This window comes from Haemorhous mexicanus, chromosome 30 (genome assembly GCF_027477595.1).
Source record: "Haemorhous mexicanus isolate bHaeMex1 chromosome 30, bHaeMex1.pri, whole genome shotgun sequence".
Classification (NCBI taxonomy): domain Eukaryota; kingdom Metazoa; phylum Chordata; class Aves; order Passeriformes; family Fringillidae; genus Haemorhous; species Haemorhous mexicanus.
Window position 1 is genome coordinate 4,095,315 of NC_082370.1, and position 16,041 is coordinate 4,111,355.

The 16,041-nt window shown below is 55.9% G+C and overlaps 1 protein-coding gene across 2 annotated transcripts in view; it reads right to left on the reverse strand.

Moving 5' to 3' along the window:
- Positions 1-478: 478 nt before the first annotated feature.
- SLC4A5 (solute carrier family 4 member 5) overlaps positions 479-16,041 on the reverse strand; it is a 31,233-nt gene continuing 15,670 nt past the window's right edge. For both annotated transcript variants that reach the window (XM_059870432.1, XM_059870431.1), the window contains 19 exons: positions 15,931-15,986; positions 14,105-14,262; positions 13,931-14,018; positions 13,630-13,784; positions 13,046-13,189; positions 12,474-12,648; positions 12,049-12,182; positions 11,671-11,942; positions 9,209-9,270; positions 8,532-8,732; positions 7,875-7,988; positions 6,630-6,791; positions 6,149-6,327; positions 5,883-5,955; positions 5,659-5,727; positions 5,087-5,260; positions 4,723-4,884; positions 3,085-3,152; positions 479-2,910 (listed from right to left, as the gene is read on the reverse strand). In XM_059870432.1, coding sequence (XP_059726415.1) covers positions 2,745-2,910; positions 3,085-3,152; positions 4,723-4,884; positions 5,087-5,260; positions 5,659-5,727; positions 5,883-5,955; positions 6,149-6,327; positions 6,630-6,791; positions 7,875-7,988; positions 8,532-8,732; positions 9,209-9,270; positions 11,671-11,942; positions 12,049-12,182; positions 12,474-12,648; positions 13,046-13,189; positions 13,630-13,784; positions 13,931-14,018; positions 14,105-14,262; positions 15,931-15,986 — 2,612 coding nt within the window. In that variant the 3' untranslated portion in view covers positions 479-2,744. The remainder of the gene's footprint in view (positions 2,911-3,084; positions 3,153-4,722; positions 4,885-5,086; positions 5,261-5,658; positions 5,728-5,882; positions 5,956-6,148; positions 6,328-6,629; positions 6,792-7,874; positions 7,989-8,531; positions 8,733-9,208; positions 9,271-11,670; positions 11,943-12,048; positions 12,183-12,473; positions 12,649-13,045; positions 13,190-13,629; positions 13,785-13,930; positions 14,019-14,104; positions 14,263-15,930; positions 15,987-16,041) is intronic.

Sequence of the window (16,041 nt, forward strand, 5' to 3'; positions counted from 1 at the left end):
TAATTCTATCTGGTTTATATTTCTAGATATAATTATGTATATAATATATTTTATAATTAGAAATATAATATACATTATATATATTATATATAATATATATTATATACATTATATAATATATATAATATAATTATATATATTATATCTATAAATACATATAAAATAATATAGAAAACTTATATTTTTAATATTTTATATAGAAATATATAATTATATAATTATGTATAAAGTATATAATCATATAAAATTTATATATATAAACATATATTTTATATGATTATATATTTTATATTATATATAATAGTACATATTATATATGTATGTGTGTATATATATAGTATTTATATAGATAGTTATGTATTTTTAAATGCATATATATAGAATTATTTATGATTTTTAGGGTTCCAAAAGGCTGGAGGTGCCCCAGCCCCTGGAGGGAACTCTGGGGTTCCCAGAGGAAGCACAGGAGAGCTCAGGCTCGTGGGAAGGTTTTTATTGGGTTGTGCCATGAGAAATCCAACCTGGTTCAGCGGTGCCGTGCTGGAGGCTGAGACCTGGTACAAAAAAACCCCCAAAACCTCGGGGGCACCTCGCCCAAAAGGGACAAACTGAGCCCAAAGAGCCTGGGTGGCTCTGGCTCTGCCCCACGGCCCCGCTGCCAGAGCCCTGGGCAGCAGGGGAAGAATTAAACCAGGATCAAAACCTTAGACCTGCCCAGAGCCCTGGGCAGCACAGAGAGCAAATTAAACCAGGACTAAATCCTTGAACCTGCCCAGAACACTGCAGCTGGCACAGGGTGGGGACAGGAGCTACAGGAGGGGTCTGGGCACTGCCAGGGCATGGTGGGCAGTCCCAGGGCAGGGTCTGGGCACTGCCAGGGCATGGTGGGCACTGCCAGGGCCGGGTCTGGGCACTGCCAGGGCCGGGTCTGGGCACTGCCAGGGCTGGGTCTGGGCACTGCCAGGGCCGGGTCTGGGCACTGCCAGGGCCGGGTCTGGGCACTGCCAGGGCCGGGTCTGGGCACTGCCAGGGCTGGGTCTGGGCACTGCCAGGGCCGGGTCTGGGCACTGCCAGGGCATGGTGGGCACTGCCAGGGCCGGGTCAGGGCACTGCCAGGGCCAGGGCAGGGCACTGCCAGGGCCGGGTCTGGGCACTGCCAGGGCTGGGTCTGGGCACTGCCAGGGCTGGGTCTGGGCACTGCCAGGGCCGGGTCAGGGCACTGCCAGGGCCGGGTCTGGGCACTGCCTCGAGTCCCCAGAGCTGCGCCAGAACCAGAACGAGAAATGCCATGAACAGGAAACGGCCTTTGAGTCTCAGAGGATTGGGGTATTTACAGGGGTCAGGAACAGACCAGTTACAGGGTTGAACTGGTGCCCAGTTACAGGGTGGAACTGGTGTCCTGTTTGCAGTGTTTGACTGGTGTCCTATGTACAGTGTGTCACTGGTGTCCCAGTTAAAATGTGTCACTGGTGTCCCACAAGAACCCCAGTGCTGCTGGTGTCAGTGTCAGGTCAGTTCTGCTCACGGGGAAGGGCCTGGGGGCTCTGGGAGGGAAAAACCTGAAGGATTCACCCAGGAAAAATGAGAAGAAATCAATTCCAGGGGTGCTGGGACCAGCGTTCCTAAACCAGGGCTGGGCCTGGGCCATGGGTGGAGAAAAAGAAAATTCCTTTAAAGCCTTGGCAAAGCTGGGAAGAGCTGGAGGGAGCCTGGATCCCCAGCCGGGTGAGAAGAGCCCCTGGGGACCCCAAAATGCTGCTGGGCCCTGGGAGGAGCTGCTGGGTGGAACTGGGAGCACTGGGGGCCGGGGCTGCTCTCCCCCTGTGCTCCCAGTGCTGGGTGGGAATGGAGCCCCGGGGTGGCAGAGCCAGAGGGAATCCCGGGATTCCTCCAGGGAGGATCCTCAGGTTCCCCCAGCCAGGGGATTCCTCCAGGGAGAATCCTTGGATTTCCCATCAGGGGAATCTTCCAGGGAGGGAAGGGCTGCAGGAGGGATGGGGCTGTTCCCAGCCTGGCAGAGTCCTGGGTGAGGATGTGGGGTGGGCGACCAAAGGGCTTTGCTGCAGCCACCGTTCCCATTTCCCTGTGGAAACCAGCCTGCATTCCCTCAGGAACCATTCCTGTCTCCCTCCTCCTCCTCATCCCGGGAGCCTTCTCTTCATCCCTGTCCTGCTTCCTCCTCCTCATCCCAGGAGCCTTCTCCTCTTCATCCCCATCTTGCTGTGCTTCCTCCTTCTCCTCCTCATCCCCATCCCAGCTGCCTTCTCTTCCTCAACCCAACCCAGGAGCCTCCTCCATCCCAGGTGCTTCCTCCTGTCTGGATCCAAAATCACCAATCCCACCCTTCCCTTCCTGTGCCAGAATCACCAATCCCACCCTTCCTGTGCCAAAATCACCAATCCCACCCTTCCCTTCCTGTGCCAGAATCACCAATCCCACCCTTCCTGTGCCAGAATCACCAATCCCACCCTTCCTGTGCCAAAGTCACCAATCCCACCTTTCTGGCCCCGTTTCGCCGCCAGCGGCGTTGCCTCCGCCCAGTGGGAAGAGAGGGAAATTCCAGAGCACGCAGCCCTGAAATCAGCCAGTGTGTGGGGCCCTAAATCCACCGGGGTGCGGGGCCACCGGGGCCGCCGGCGTCCGGCAGAGAGGAACGCCCCCAGTTTCCTTGACCGTGCTGCCCGCGGCGCTATCTACCTAGCTAGACATAAATTAAGTGAAACGCTGGGTGCCGGCGGGCGGGGCTATAGCGTGGTCTCGCTGCCCATGTCCCGCGGGGCCTTCTCGGTGTCGCTGTCCTCGTAGTCCGACTCCATCTCGATCTTCACCTGGGGCACGGCACAGATGGGGTTGCGGGAGTAGTTAAAGGCGGGAGACGACGGGCACGAGATCTTCAGGTGGAGGGTGATGCTGGGGGGCAGCAGGGGGGAGAGGGGGGTGAGCAGCCAGGGGGGCTGCCCCCGCCCCAAACCCGCCCCGGGGGTGCTGCTGCCCGGAGACTTGGAGCTTTTTATAGCTGGGTGGAGCATCAGCTGGGAGGATCCCAGAATTTCCCCCCAGGGATGGGGAGGGGGTCCCGGTTACCTGCGATCCATGTCCGAGCCGTTCGGGGAGGAGTCAGAGCGCAAAGCTCCAGGTGGAGGCCCTCTTTCCTAGGGGGGGACACAGCTGAAACACTGCCCAGGTGACCCCAAAAACCCCCCCGGGCCCCCGCCGCATCCTGGGCCAAAATCACCAATCCCACCTTCCTGGAGGAGGAAGTAAACTCCTGGGAATTGCAGATTTTGGGGACTATCAGCCAGAGGAAAGGCTCTGCCAGCCCTGCCAGCAGTAGTTAAGGAGTTAAACTGAGCTCAAACTCTCTGGGGTTGTGAAATGAACCCCCCCAAAATTTATTCTGAGGATTTTTGGTGAAGGTGGAGCCAAACCTGCTCTTTCCCAGCCATAAAAATCCATCGTGAGAAGCTTCTGGGAGCTCCAAACCATCCCAAATTCAGGTATTTCTCACAAACTCCCATCAGCACCAGCTTGGGGGCGACAAAACCCAGGAGACTGACGGAATTTTTTTTTTTTTTTTTTGGTGATTTATGGAAATGTTGGCGATCTTTGGGATGAGTGGTGCTCCGGTGGCTCTGGAGCTGGTGGGTTTTCCCCTGGTGGGTTTTCCCTGCTAGGTTTTCCAGGATGGATTTCCCTGCTGGGTTTCCCTGGTGGATTTCTCCTGGTGGGTTTTCCATGACAGATTTCCCTGGTGGGATTTCCCTGCTGGATTTTCTGGGGTTGGATTTCTCCTGGTGGGTTTCTCCTGGTGGGTTTCTCCTGGTGGATTTTCTCCTGCTGGGTTTTCCCTGCTGGGATTTCCCTGCTGGGTTTCTCTGGTGGATTTCTCCTGGTGGATTTTCCATGACGGATTTCCCTGGTGGGATTTCCCTGCTGGATTTTCTGGGGTTGGATTTCTCCTGGTGGGTTTCTCCTGGTGGATTTTCTCCTGCTGGGTTTCCCTGCTGGGATTTCCCTGCTGGGTTTCTCTGGTGGATTTCTCCTGGTGGGTTTTCCATGACGGATTTCCCTGGTGGGATTTCCCTGCTGGGTTTCCCTGGTGAATTTCTCCTGGTGGGTTTTCCCTGGTGGGATTTCCCTGCTGGGTTTCCCTGCTGGATGGTGTTCCCTGATGCTGGTGCTCGGGGGTTGGGTGCATGTCCAGCGGGGTTAGTGCTGAGCGGAGCCCGGGGTTAGGAGGGGCTCCTGGGCTCGGTGCTTACGGCTGAGGCAATGGGGGTCCCCGTTTCGGGGCTCCATGGGGATCTTAATGACTGAGGGAGGTGGGAACTGGGGAAGAAACGGGGAAATTCCTGCTGAAGGCAGCACCTGGGGGGCTCTGAGACCACCTGGAGCTCTCAGAGGCACCTGAGACCGGAGGAGGAGGAGGCTTTGCCTTCCTCTTCCCAAATCCTGGGACAGGAGTTGCACAGAGGCTTTGAGGGATGGAGGCTGTGCCCTAAACCGGGGATTTGGGCTCTTCTCCCTGAGGATTTCCTTTTTTTGCCGTGATTTTCCAACTTTTGGGACATCCCCTGGAGCTCCTCATTCAGCCAGTTCTGTCCCTGCCCTGGAACAGCTCCAGGAAGCCAGAACCTTCATCCCAATTCCCAGTGGGAATTGTCCCTCCCCAGCTCTGGGATGTCCCCCTGTCCTCGGGACCCCCGGTGACCCCGTGCCCACCTCCTCGTCACTGCTGCTGTCGCCTTTGTTGCCTTTTTTCTTCTTCTTCTTGTCGTCCTCCTTCTTCTTCTCCTTCTCGGGGATGATGTTGTCGATCCAGGCCAGGTCGTGCTGGGAGAAGACGAAATCCAGGAGCCTCCTCACCAGGATCAGGGCCAAGATCTGACAGGGGAGAGGTCCGGGAGCATCTCAACCCAAGATCCAGTGGTGATCACCCAGCCAAAAATCCCTTAAATCCCAAAAACCCCTTCGGAGCGAGGATGGGATTACCCACAGCAGAGAAGACGATGGCGACCATGGTGGAACCATGCCAAAAATTCCATTAAATCCCAAAAAAACCCCTTTGGATCAAGGATGGGATTACCATGACGGGGAAGATGATGGCAGCCACGGTGGATTTGAGGATCCAGAGCACGGCCAGGCAGACGATCTGCACCAGGGTGAAGAGGTGGATGCGGCGCAGCGGGACGTGCCGCAGGAACACGTAGTCGGGCTGGTGCTTGGCTGGCATCAGGAAGAGCTTGCAGCGATCCCAGAACTGCCCGGGGAGGAAGGCCAGGGTTAATCCTCAGCCCCACCCCACAGGCTGCCCAGGACAAACCTATTTTGGTCCCGCCCAGCTGGGGAATTTCCAGGGTTTTGGTGTTTCTCGGAAGGTTTTGGGTATCTGCTGTCCCATGCATGGAAATTTTGGAGTAAAAATCCTCCTTTTGGAGACAGTGTGGGACAGTCTGAGGTCAGTGAGGAGGAGGAGGAGGATGAAAAGGAGAAGGAGGACAAGGAGGAAGAGAAAAACAAGGACAAGGATGAGGAGAACGAGGATGAGGAGGATGAGTATGACAAGGGGGAGAACAACAAGGATGAGGACGGGAATGAGGATGATGAGGAGGATGGGGGATGAGAGGGATGAGGATGCCGAGGAGGAAGGGCACTCACCTGGATGCCGTTCAGTGACGCCACGCCCATGTAGAGGAAGACCCCGTAGAGCACCGGCATGGGGATGTACTGGGAACAGGGAACACCACGGCCCTGACCCCAGGGAAGGCAGCAGCTCCTCCCCAGGGCAAGGACAGGGCTGGAGGTCACCAGGATGGGGCAGCATCCAGCTTTTGTCCCCATGTCCCCAAATCTCAGCGGGAAGGGGGGAATGGAAATTTTACCTTCAGGATAGGAGCCAGGAAAACTGAAATGCCTGTCAGCACGAAGACGATGATGCCAGTCACCCTCTGCTCCCTGGAGGGGGGACAGGAGCAGGGTCAGCCCGAGGAACCCCCGAGGAACCAAGAACCACCAGTGGGAATGGGATTGACAACTCCTGCCTGGCCATGACGTCCCCTTGAAGGACAATCCCTCCCTGTCCCTGCTGTTCCTGCTGTCCCCCAGGACAGGGATGTCCCCCCAGCTGCAGGACCCCTCTCAGACCCACCTGACCCCCAGGAACTGGGGCTGCTCCCCGGGGGCGCTGGTCTCGGTCTCCATCTTGAGGCTGTCGATGTGGGCGATGGAGATGACGGTGGCGGCCACGTACCAGGGCAGCCCCATGAAGGAGCACACGGCCATCAGGATGCCCACCCAGAAGAGGTCCAGGTGGTACCCGGCTGCCTTCTGCAACACAGCACGGGGGGCTCTGCACGGGGGGCTCTGCACTGGGGGTGTCCCCCAGGCAGGGCCTTGGTGTGCCCCGAATGGCCTTGGGGCACCTGGTGTCACCCCATGTCACCTCACACTGATATGGGGCACCCTGTGCCACCCTGACATACCCCACATGGACATGGGGCACCCCGTTACCCACAGAACTTCACCCTCCAGCCCTCCCTCACCCCAAACCCGCAGCTGGCCAGGGCCAGGGGCAGCCCCCAAGCCCACCCCAAACCTGGGTGCTGTGGGGGATCCCCTGGGGGTCTCACCCTCAGCTTGTGCTCCTTCCTGTTGACGATGACGGCCGTGATCTGCTGGTCCATGAAGATGAGGATGGTGACCAGCAGGGCGGGCAGGGCGCTGGCCAGGTACACCCACCACGGGTTCTTCCCGAAGGGGAACACGAACCAGCCCCGGTCCACGCGCGTGGGCTGGGGAGGACAGCGGGGTCGGAACCTCGGGAACGCGGCACGGGTGGGGAGAACCCAAGGGGTGGCGTTTGGGGACAGCCCAATCCTGGATCCAGCCTAAATCCCACGTCCCAAATCCTCATTGGGATTTCCATTGGGATCCTCACTGGGATCCTCATTGGGATCCCCACGGGCATCCCCATGGTATCTTAACTGGGATCCTTATGGGATCCTCACTGGGATTTCCATTGGGGTCCCCATTGGGATCCTCACTGGGATTCTTGTTGGGATCCCCATTGGGATCTTCATGGGGATCATCACTGGGATCCTCCTTGGGGTTTCTATTGGGGTCCCCATTGGAATCCTCACTGGAATCCATATTGGGATCCTCACTGGGATTTCCATTGGGATCCCCATTGGGGTCCCCATTGGGATTTCCATTTGGGGTCCCCATTGGAATCCTCACTGGAATCCATATTGGGATCCTCACTGGGATTTCCATTGGGATCCCCATTGGGATCCTTACTGGGATTTCCATTGGGATCCCCATTGGGATTTCCATTTGGGGTCCCCATTGGAATCCTCACTGGAATCCGTATTGGGATCCTCACTGGGATTTCCATTGGGATCCTCACTGGAATCCGTATTGGGATTTCCATTGGGATTTCCATTTGGGATCTTCACTGGAACCCCCAGGTCACCCCCTGGATGGGGAGGAGAAATCCTTCTGGAATGGGGTTTTGTGGAATTTTGGGTTTGTACCTTGAAGTCGGTAGGCACTTGGAGCTTTGGGGTGTTGAGTCCAAAGAGCACATCCAGCCCCACAAACATTAGTATGGACATAAAGATGGAGAAATCACTAATGAGCTTACGGAGCTGCAGGCCAGGGGGAGAGAGAAAAGGGGGGAAAAACAGCAAAAAAGGGAGGAAAAATGGCAAAAAAGGAAGAAAAACAACAAAAAAAGAGAGAAAAGAAAGTCAGAAAATTAGAATATTGTTAGAAAAGTCAAAGTAGCTTTTAAGACAGTGCCTGGAGCTGTGAGATTCCCAAAAAAACCTGGAAAAAGAGCGTGGGAGAGGCGAGGAGGGGAGGGGAGGCCGAACCTTGATGATACTGGGGATGTGGAGTTTGGGGGTGTCCAGTCCAAAACAGGCATCCACTCCACAGAAGAGCAGGATGGAGAAGACATTGGAAAAATCAGCAATGAAAGCCCTGACCTGGAGGCAAGACAGGGAAACGGGGTTGGAAAGGGAATTAATGGGGTGGGAAGGGAAGGGAGCTTGTCCAGGTCTCTGTGGACGTGCCCATCCTCAGGAATTGTCCCTTGGTGTCACCTGCAAACCCCTTTGTTTCCATTGTTAATGAGCACATTAATTAATGCTGGCCCTGACGGGAGCCCTGGACACCACTGGTCACTGATGCCCATCAGACTCTGGGCTGGTGACCACTTCCCTGTGGGTGGGATCATCCCACAAATCCCTCATCCATCATCCCACAAATTCTTGTTCATTAATTGTCCACCCATTAATTGTCCACCCATTAACCCAACTCCAGTTTGGAGAGGAGGCTGCCATAAAAACCTCACAGAATACCAAAAATCAGGGTCTAAAACCTCGGGGATGACCCCAGTTGTGGCCAAATCCTCCGAAAACCAGGGATTTCTTTTCCTGGAGTTCTCTGCCTCCACCCAAACCTCCCAGCAGTTCCTGGTTCCCCTCGTTTTTGGGAAAGGATCTGGCAGAATTTGGTTCTTCCCTTACCTTGGTGGGGAAGTAGCGGCTGAATTTGAATTTTTTCAGGGTCAGGGTCATGGAGTAGGTGCCGAAGAAGAGGATGAAGGACATGAGGGCCAGGTCGGGCACGAATTTGCAGGATTTTCCCACTAAGCTGCCGCCGTATTTGAGACATTCCTTCTTACTCAGCTGGGTCCAGTCCAGAGCTGTGAGGTTGAGAGCATTGGACTGGCAAGAAACCCAAAAAAAACCAAAATGAGTAAAATTTGGAATGATTGTGGTGTGCAGGGAAAAGGGGAAGTCCAGCCCAAATCCAGCAAAACTGGCATTTTTAGGGTGCAGTGTGGAAAGAAAGGGAAATTTCCTGTCCAAAACCCAAAACTGTACTTTGAGGATCACACAACTGAATTGAGCAAAACCAGCGTTTTGCAAAAAAAGGAAATTTCCTGCTCCAACCCCAAAAGAGCAGTTTGAGCTGTTTCAGCACACAAGGAAAAGAGAATTTCCAGAGTTTTGGGGATACCCAAAACTGCAGAGCTGATACACATTTGGGGGGAAAAACGTGGATTTGGTGCTGCTGGGACCCCACCTTTGAGTTCCCCTTGCCCTGAGCTGGCCCACCCCACTCCTGGGTGCTGGAATCCCCCGGATCCTCCCTCCCTGATGCCAGATTTCCCCTGGGATGAGCAGATCCCAGTCCTTACCAGAGACACGTTAGTGGTGTTTGGTGCCACTGGAGCTGAAGCATCGAACAAGGTCGCGTTGGCTGCGGGAAAGGAGTCGGTTATTGAGGTTTTGGGGCTGAACCCGAGCTTTTGGGGCTGAACCCCAGCTGGGCTGGGCCCGCTGAGCCCGGCAGGGATCGGCATCCCGGGATTTGGGGGGAAATCCCCCTTTGCTAACTTCTCCCTGATTAATCCCACGCGCCGGGGAGGACGCGGCGGCTCCCGCGGCGGCTTCTCCCTGCGGGGCTGGTGAGGGCCGGGCCAGAGGGGGTTTTTAGGAGCTTCCCAGTTCCTAAAATTTCCCAGGAGCTTCCCAGTTCCTAAAATTTCCCAGGAGCTTCCCAGTTCCTAAAATTTCCAGGAGCTCCCCAAGGAAGCCGCCAGGAATGAGGTGGACTTAAAACCACCGTGGTAGAAAGCTGGGAAAGCAGCCTGGGGTGGATTTTCTTATTTTTTAATGGAGAGGTGGCACCCAAATCACGCCTGATTTGCCTTTTTAAAAATTATTATTCTTATTTTTTTTAAATAGTTTGGGGGTGTTTTGGTGTCATCGGTGCAAAATTCCGTCTTTTCGAGCCCCCGGCACCTTCTCCTCCTCGGCTCTTCAGGTGACGCAGCTCCGCAGCTCCGGGAGCACCCCGGGAGGTCTCGGGGTGCCCCTAAAAGAGGGAATTCAGGAATTCAGGAATTCCAGGATGGCTTTGCCGCCCCCTCTTCCATCCTCTTCGCCAAGCGGGAATTTCGGCCGCCGCCTCCAGCCCCGGCGCCGGGGATTAATGAAGGAGAGGCTGGGTTAGGACCGAGCTCTGGGGGACAAACTCAGCCCTAAAAACATCGGCTTTGTTCTCATTTCTCTCCTCCACAACCTTTTGTTTTTCCACAAACCCTGTTTTGGGGTTTCTACGCCTTTAAAGGGCGGCACGGCAGCGGTGGGGTTAAAGGGAGGAGCCCTAGGAGCTCCACACAAACCTTTTCAGAGAGAGAGAAAAGTCAAATACATGGGAAAAAAAATAACAGTGGCCCCCCCGTGGGGGGAGAGTATCAAATATTAAAATAGTTTTAATATTTAGAAGGTGATACTCACTTGAGATTGAAATCAGCCCCAATTGATGTGTGCAGCAGAGACAAATATGGGACAAATCAGTTATAATAATCAAAAATCAGCAGGGATGGAAAAAAAGGGAATTATAAAAAAAAATTAAGGATGGAGAGGGAAATAAACATCATTTCTAGAGGGATTTTAAATCCAGCCTGGACACGGCTGCCTCGGGCAGCCAGGGGAGGAGTGGGATCAGGGATTGGGGTGCAGATGCCTCTGGGCTGCTCGGGGTGGGGGCTTGGAGAAGGGGGAGACCTCCCTGGAGGCTGCAGGCTCCTCCCGGGGGTGCTCACGGCTCCGTCCGGGAATTCCGGCTCTGGGGGTTCCGGCTCCGCTCTCGGGTCGGGTTTGGGGCAGGAATTGGGTCGGTTCTGGTGCTGCTCTGGGGTCTCGGCTCCCAGTGGGATCGAGGTGCTCACGGAGGGGTGGATGAGCAGGAATTGAGGAAAAATGCAAAATTCAACCCGATGGCTGCGAGTGCCACGGGGTGAGAGCTCTCCTTGGAGTGGCAGATGCGTTGGGAATGCCTTGGGTGGAGGGGCTTGGGTGCTGCTCTTGAAAGAAGGAGGTGGGCAGAACTTCACCATCATCTTCATCCACCATCATTTTTATCCACTGTGACCTTCATCCACCATCATCTTCATCCATCATCATCTTCGTCCACTGTGACCTTCATCCACCATCACCTCCACCCACTGTCAGTCTCCTCTGGCTGCAGCTGGTGCTCCCCAAAATTTGGATTTTGGACATAAATTCAGCTCCTGGGAGAGCAGCTGCTCGCTGCCCTGAGCCCGAGGCCGTCTCCGCTCCCTTCCAGGAGCATCCGAGCTCCACAGTTCGGATCTGGGATCATCCAGGACGTCTACCCAAGAGCAAAACCATGGAAGGACCTTCTGCTCAGAGCCTGATGGCCTCTCCTTTTGGAAAAGGAGTGGAAAAAGGAGGAAAACGGTCCGTGGAGGTTTCCACCCCCAGCTGGGACATCCCGGGGTGTCCCAGACACTGCAGAGCACAGAACCACTCCTGGAGATTCAGTTTCCATCGGCAGCAGGCTGGAATCACCCAAAATGTCCTTTTCTTTCTTCCATAATTCCTCCTTATCCATCCAGGTCCGGCTGCTCCAGGCTGAGATCCCAACTCTCCATCCGCTGCGTCCCGGGAAGTTCATCCAAGGGGGACAAAGCTCTTCCTCCATCTCCACACCCCCCTCGGAGGAGGACGGTGAGTTCCAGGTGTCTCCAGCCCAGGCAGCTGCCTCCTCCCTCGTCCTGGGCCGGGATTCCTCCACGCCAGGACCCTCCCACCCCCGGCTCCTGCCCGGGCGGCCCCGGGGTGAACTCACCTGGGTCGGGGGCGACGCACTCGCACTTGTACATGGTCACGTAGTCGGGCTTGAAGTCGGAGTTGATGGGGTAGTACTTGAAGGCCCCGATCATCTTCTTGATGGCGTCGTAGATGAAGATGAAGCTGATGAGGGTGGAGAAGCCCTCCTCGGTGAAGCGCGTGATGTACTTTATGATGAAGCTGGCGTCGGTGGCCACCAGGATAAGGCACTGCAGGGCCGAGTGCAGCCCGATCCACAGGCGGAATTCCATGTAGTCGATCCCGTTGCCTCTGGAAGAGGGGACACGCGGCCCTGTGAGAGTGGCCGGGGGCTGGGGACATGTCCCACCCCCGTGGGGACAGAGCCTGGTGTCCCCTGTGGTGGCCCAGCACTCACTTGCTGAAGTCGAAGAGCAGCTTCTCGAAGATGAGGATGGGGCCGGTGCTGCTGAGGATGATGAGGGGCTGCCCGGCGAAGAGGCAGAACATGGAGCCGGCCATGGCCGTGCCCAGGAAGCTCTCCATGACCCCCTGGGGACGGAGCAGAGGCGGCGTCACGGGGGTGCTGGGCCACGCCACGTCCCCACGGACCCCCGATGGAGATGGGGCCGAGGGATGGCTGGGACCGTGTCCCATTGCTCCTGGCAGTGCCACGGAGGGATTCCAGTGTTCTGGGGCTGCCAGTCCCAGCTGGCAGAGAACGTCCATCCCCAGAAGCTTGGCATGGCACGAGTAGGGTAAAAGCCATCCCTTCCCAATCCCATCCCAATCCCATGGATCCCATCCCTGCCTGTCCCCAGGCCGGTGACACCTGGGCCACACCTGGTAGTTGTCGGTGGCGTCCCCCAGCAGCCCCCCGAAGGTGATGGCGTTGGTGATGCAGCCCAGGTAGATGAAGAGGATGGCGGAGATGGACTGGATATGGAAACCTTCGTAGAAGTCGCTCGGGAACCAGGGCAGCTTCCTCTTGATATCCAGGTAGAGGCCACCACAAAACCTGCGGAGACATTGCCGAGGTGACAGCGACACCTGGTGACTTCCACCAAAACAGAATCGTGGAGTCCTGGAGAGGTTTGGGTTGGGAGGGACCTTAAATCCCATCCCACCCCACCCCTGCCATGGCAGGGACACCTCCCACTATCCCAGGCTGCTCCAAGCCCCATCCAACCTGGCCTGGGACACTTCTGGGGATCCACAGCTCCTCTGGCCAGTTGGGAGATTCATAAATATTGATACATAAATATAATTTATAAATAGACACATAAACAAGCCTGGTGCTGACCAAAGCCCCTTCCCACCAGGATTTCACCCCTCGGTACCCCAGGACACCCCAGGAGGAGCCCACAGGAGACACCAGTGGATCCTGGCACATTCTGGAGGATTTTGGAGCTCACCTGCCAGTCCAGGCCAGCTCCTCCCCAATCTCGTGGACTTCGGGCATCTCCCCATCGTCGCTGCCACCGCCGCCGCCCCCGGCGCCCGCCCCGCCGGCCGCGCCGTTCATCTGCCCCACCTCGTTCAGCGAGAACACCGACTTCCTGCGGGACAGCGGCACCGCCTCGCACCCGCTGCGGCACCGCCGGGTGGGCACCGCCGGGTGGGCACCGCCGGGTGGGCAGTGCCAGATGGGCACCACTGGATCAGCCCCAGGTGTGAGGACCATGGCCAAGGCCTGCACTGCGTGTGGGTTTTGGGGCAAATTTGGCCAGATCCAGAGCTGGGTTTGGTCAGTTTGTGGAGCCATGAGTTGGGTTGGGTTGGGTTGGGCCTCAAGGACCATCCAGTTCAACTCCTGCCTGGGGTAGGGTCACCTCCCACTGTCCAAGGAGGGTGAAAACAGCTCTGAGCCGAGCTGGCATCAAACTCAGCGTTTCTGGAACATCTGGAGGGGTCACTTGCAGGGACAAAGCCAAGCAAGGCTCTTACCCCCCCAGAGCTGGACACAGGAGTGGCCACAGGCTGGTCCAGCCCCACCCACCTCTTCTCAGCTGAGGGCACTTTTTTGGGAGGCTCGATGCGGATGTTGGGGTCCCACTCGCCGGGCGGGAGGACGATGACCTCGTCCAGGAACTCGTCGATGCCGGCGATCAGGTCCTCCCTGTCCCGGGCTTTGTAGGCAACGTCGCTGAAGAGCTGGGGGTGGAACCAGGACAGGGGTCAGCCTCCAGCCCCACATCCTCCTGGGGGTTTCAATCTCAATTTTTGGGGTGTAAGGTGGAAATTGCATTTTTTTGCTGGGTTCTGAGTCCCATGCAAGGGCTGGGGGGGCCTCCACTCACATCGTCCACCATGAGAGTGGCGATGGCCCTGCCGATCTCGTTGTAGGACTTGGCTTTTCCCGCCGGGCCGAGGAGAATGAAGAGGAACCTGGGGAGGGAAAGGCGCCGTGTCGGCCACCTCGGAGCTCTGGGGCCACCAGACCCCGCGGGACGTGCCCAGGGGACGGCGCTCACCTGGTGGGGACGGGCACCTCCGTGACCCCCCCCAGCATGGTGGCCTGGAGCAGCCGCACGAAGGCCACAAAGGGCTTCTCCAGGAACTCCACCTCCCCCACCAGCACGTTGGAGGCCTCGGCGTCCTTGGGGATCTTCTTGATGAACTTGTTCTTCAGCTGTTGGCAAAGACAAGATCCAGGAAGGGAGCGGTTGCCGAAATTTGGCTTTTCCCCCTTTTTTTTTTCCACCAAAGTTGGAGCCTCAGGCTCCAAGATTTCACCTCTGGTTGTCCCAGGACTCCCAGAGGTGGGGACTGAGGAGCCACATCTGGGAATCAGCAAGGGAAAAAAAGCCAAATTTCTTCAGAAACGTGGCTAAAACCGAGACTAAACTTCACCCCCAGGGCTCCACAACCCTGCCAGCAACGTTTGCTTTTGCTCTCCTGGGCTCTCCGCAAGGAGAACTCCCTGAAATCCCCCTGTGGAAACCTGAGCCAACCCCAGGGGTGCTGCAGCGAGCCAGGAACATTTTTAGAGTTTATTTGCAGCCTCTCATGGCACAGAACCCCCCAGGCCCTGCATGGGGGAGGTTTTTGTGCCTCGTTCCTCCCCAGCCCCGTTCTGGGAGCTGGAACAAATAATGGGAGGAGGAAAACCTCATCCATGGATTTATTCCCCAGGTCTCTTCTCCCCTGCAGCTCTTTTCATTACAGCCTAAAAGGGTTCAATACCCAGCCAGGCAGGGAGTTATGATAATCTATATGGCAGCATGAGGGGAGGCATGTGAGCCGGGCAGCCGCCTCGCCCCGTCCTAATCTTCTAAATCCAAATGGAAAAAAAAAATCATCATAATAATACAGCAACTCCTCCAGTTCTGCTTGGAATAAGAGCAGGAGTTACCAGTGGCCACTAAGCTTCATGTAACACTTAAAAAGTCCCTTTGTAGTGGGCCTAATAGGGTGATTAAACCTAAATGCTTTGCATATTTTGGGATTAACCCTCCGCACCCCATTGCTGGAGGGGATATTTGGGGTTCCTGACTGGGCACCAGGATGGAGTCATTTCAGGTGGTGTCCCTGTCCCGAGGCTCCCTGCAGAACATGGAATTCCATCCATGAAATCCAAGGAAATAAAACATTATTTTTGTGTTTGGACTTGCCCTAAAGTGCATCACCCCAGGTAAGCCCAGTGAGGACATCCTGGGGGAAAAGCAAGCTGTTATCCCATCCCATTCCCTAAAAACCCAAAGCAAGCTGTTATCCCATCCCATTCCCTAAAATCCCATTCTGCCTTTGGTTTATGGTGAAATCAGCAACAGAAACAAAGCAAAGCTCATACAAGGAACCAACCATTCCCAGAACAAAATCCCACTGATCATCCCATCCCCAAGCCAGGAGCTGCCTCCCAGCTCCTCCTGAAAGCAATCCCAGAAGGAAAAGCCCCCCATGGCCTCTGGGAAACCCTCAGAAAAACCAGATCCCCCCAAATTCCAGCCCCTCACCCCCAGAGCTGCGTCCCAAGAGTGCAGATGGGATTTACTGCCCTCTCCCTTTGGGATCCTTTAGGATTCCCACACTTCCAAGCAGCTCCCTGCAGATCTGGAGGGAATTTCTGCCCCACCCTGATGGATTTGGGCTCCTGGCTTGTCCCAAATTCCGTGCTGAGAGCGCAGGTGTCACCTCTGGGGCAGCTGCCCCTCAGGGATCAATAGAGCAATTAACTGCCCTAATTAGGAATTGGTGTGGGTATCGACCCAGCCACAGCTCACATGGACCCGACAGCCCCAGAGCCCAGCAGGGAGCGTGTTGGGCTTTGGGGATTTGGGGATTTGGGGATTTTGGGTACCTGGTCAGTGCTCGGGGTGTCTGAGATGTCGTTCATGCTCCGGCTCTGGGCGTGACCTGCAGGGAAGAGAGGGAATTGTGAGGAAAAGCCACCCCAGGTGCCAGGAGAAAA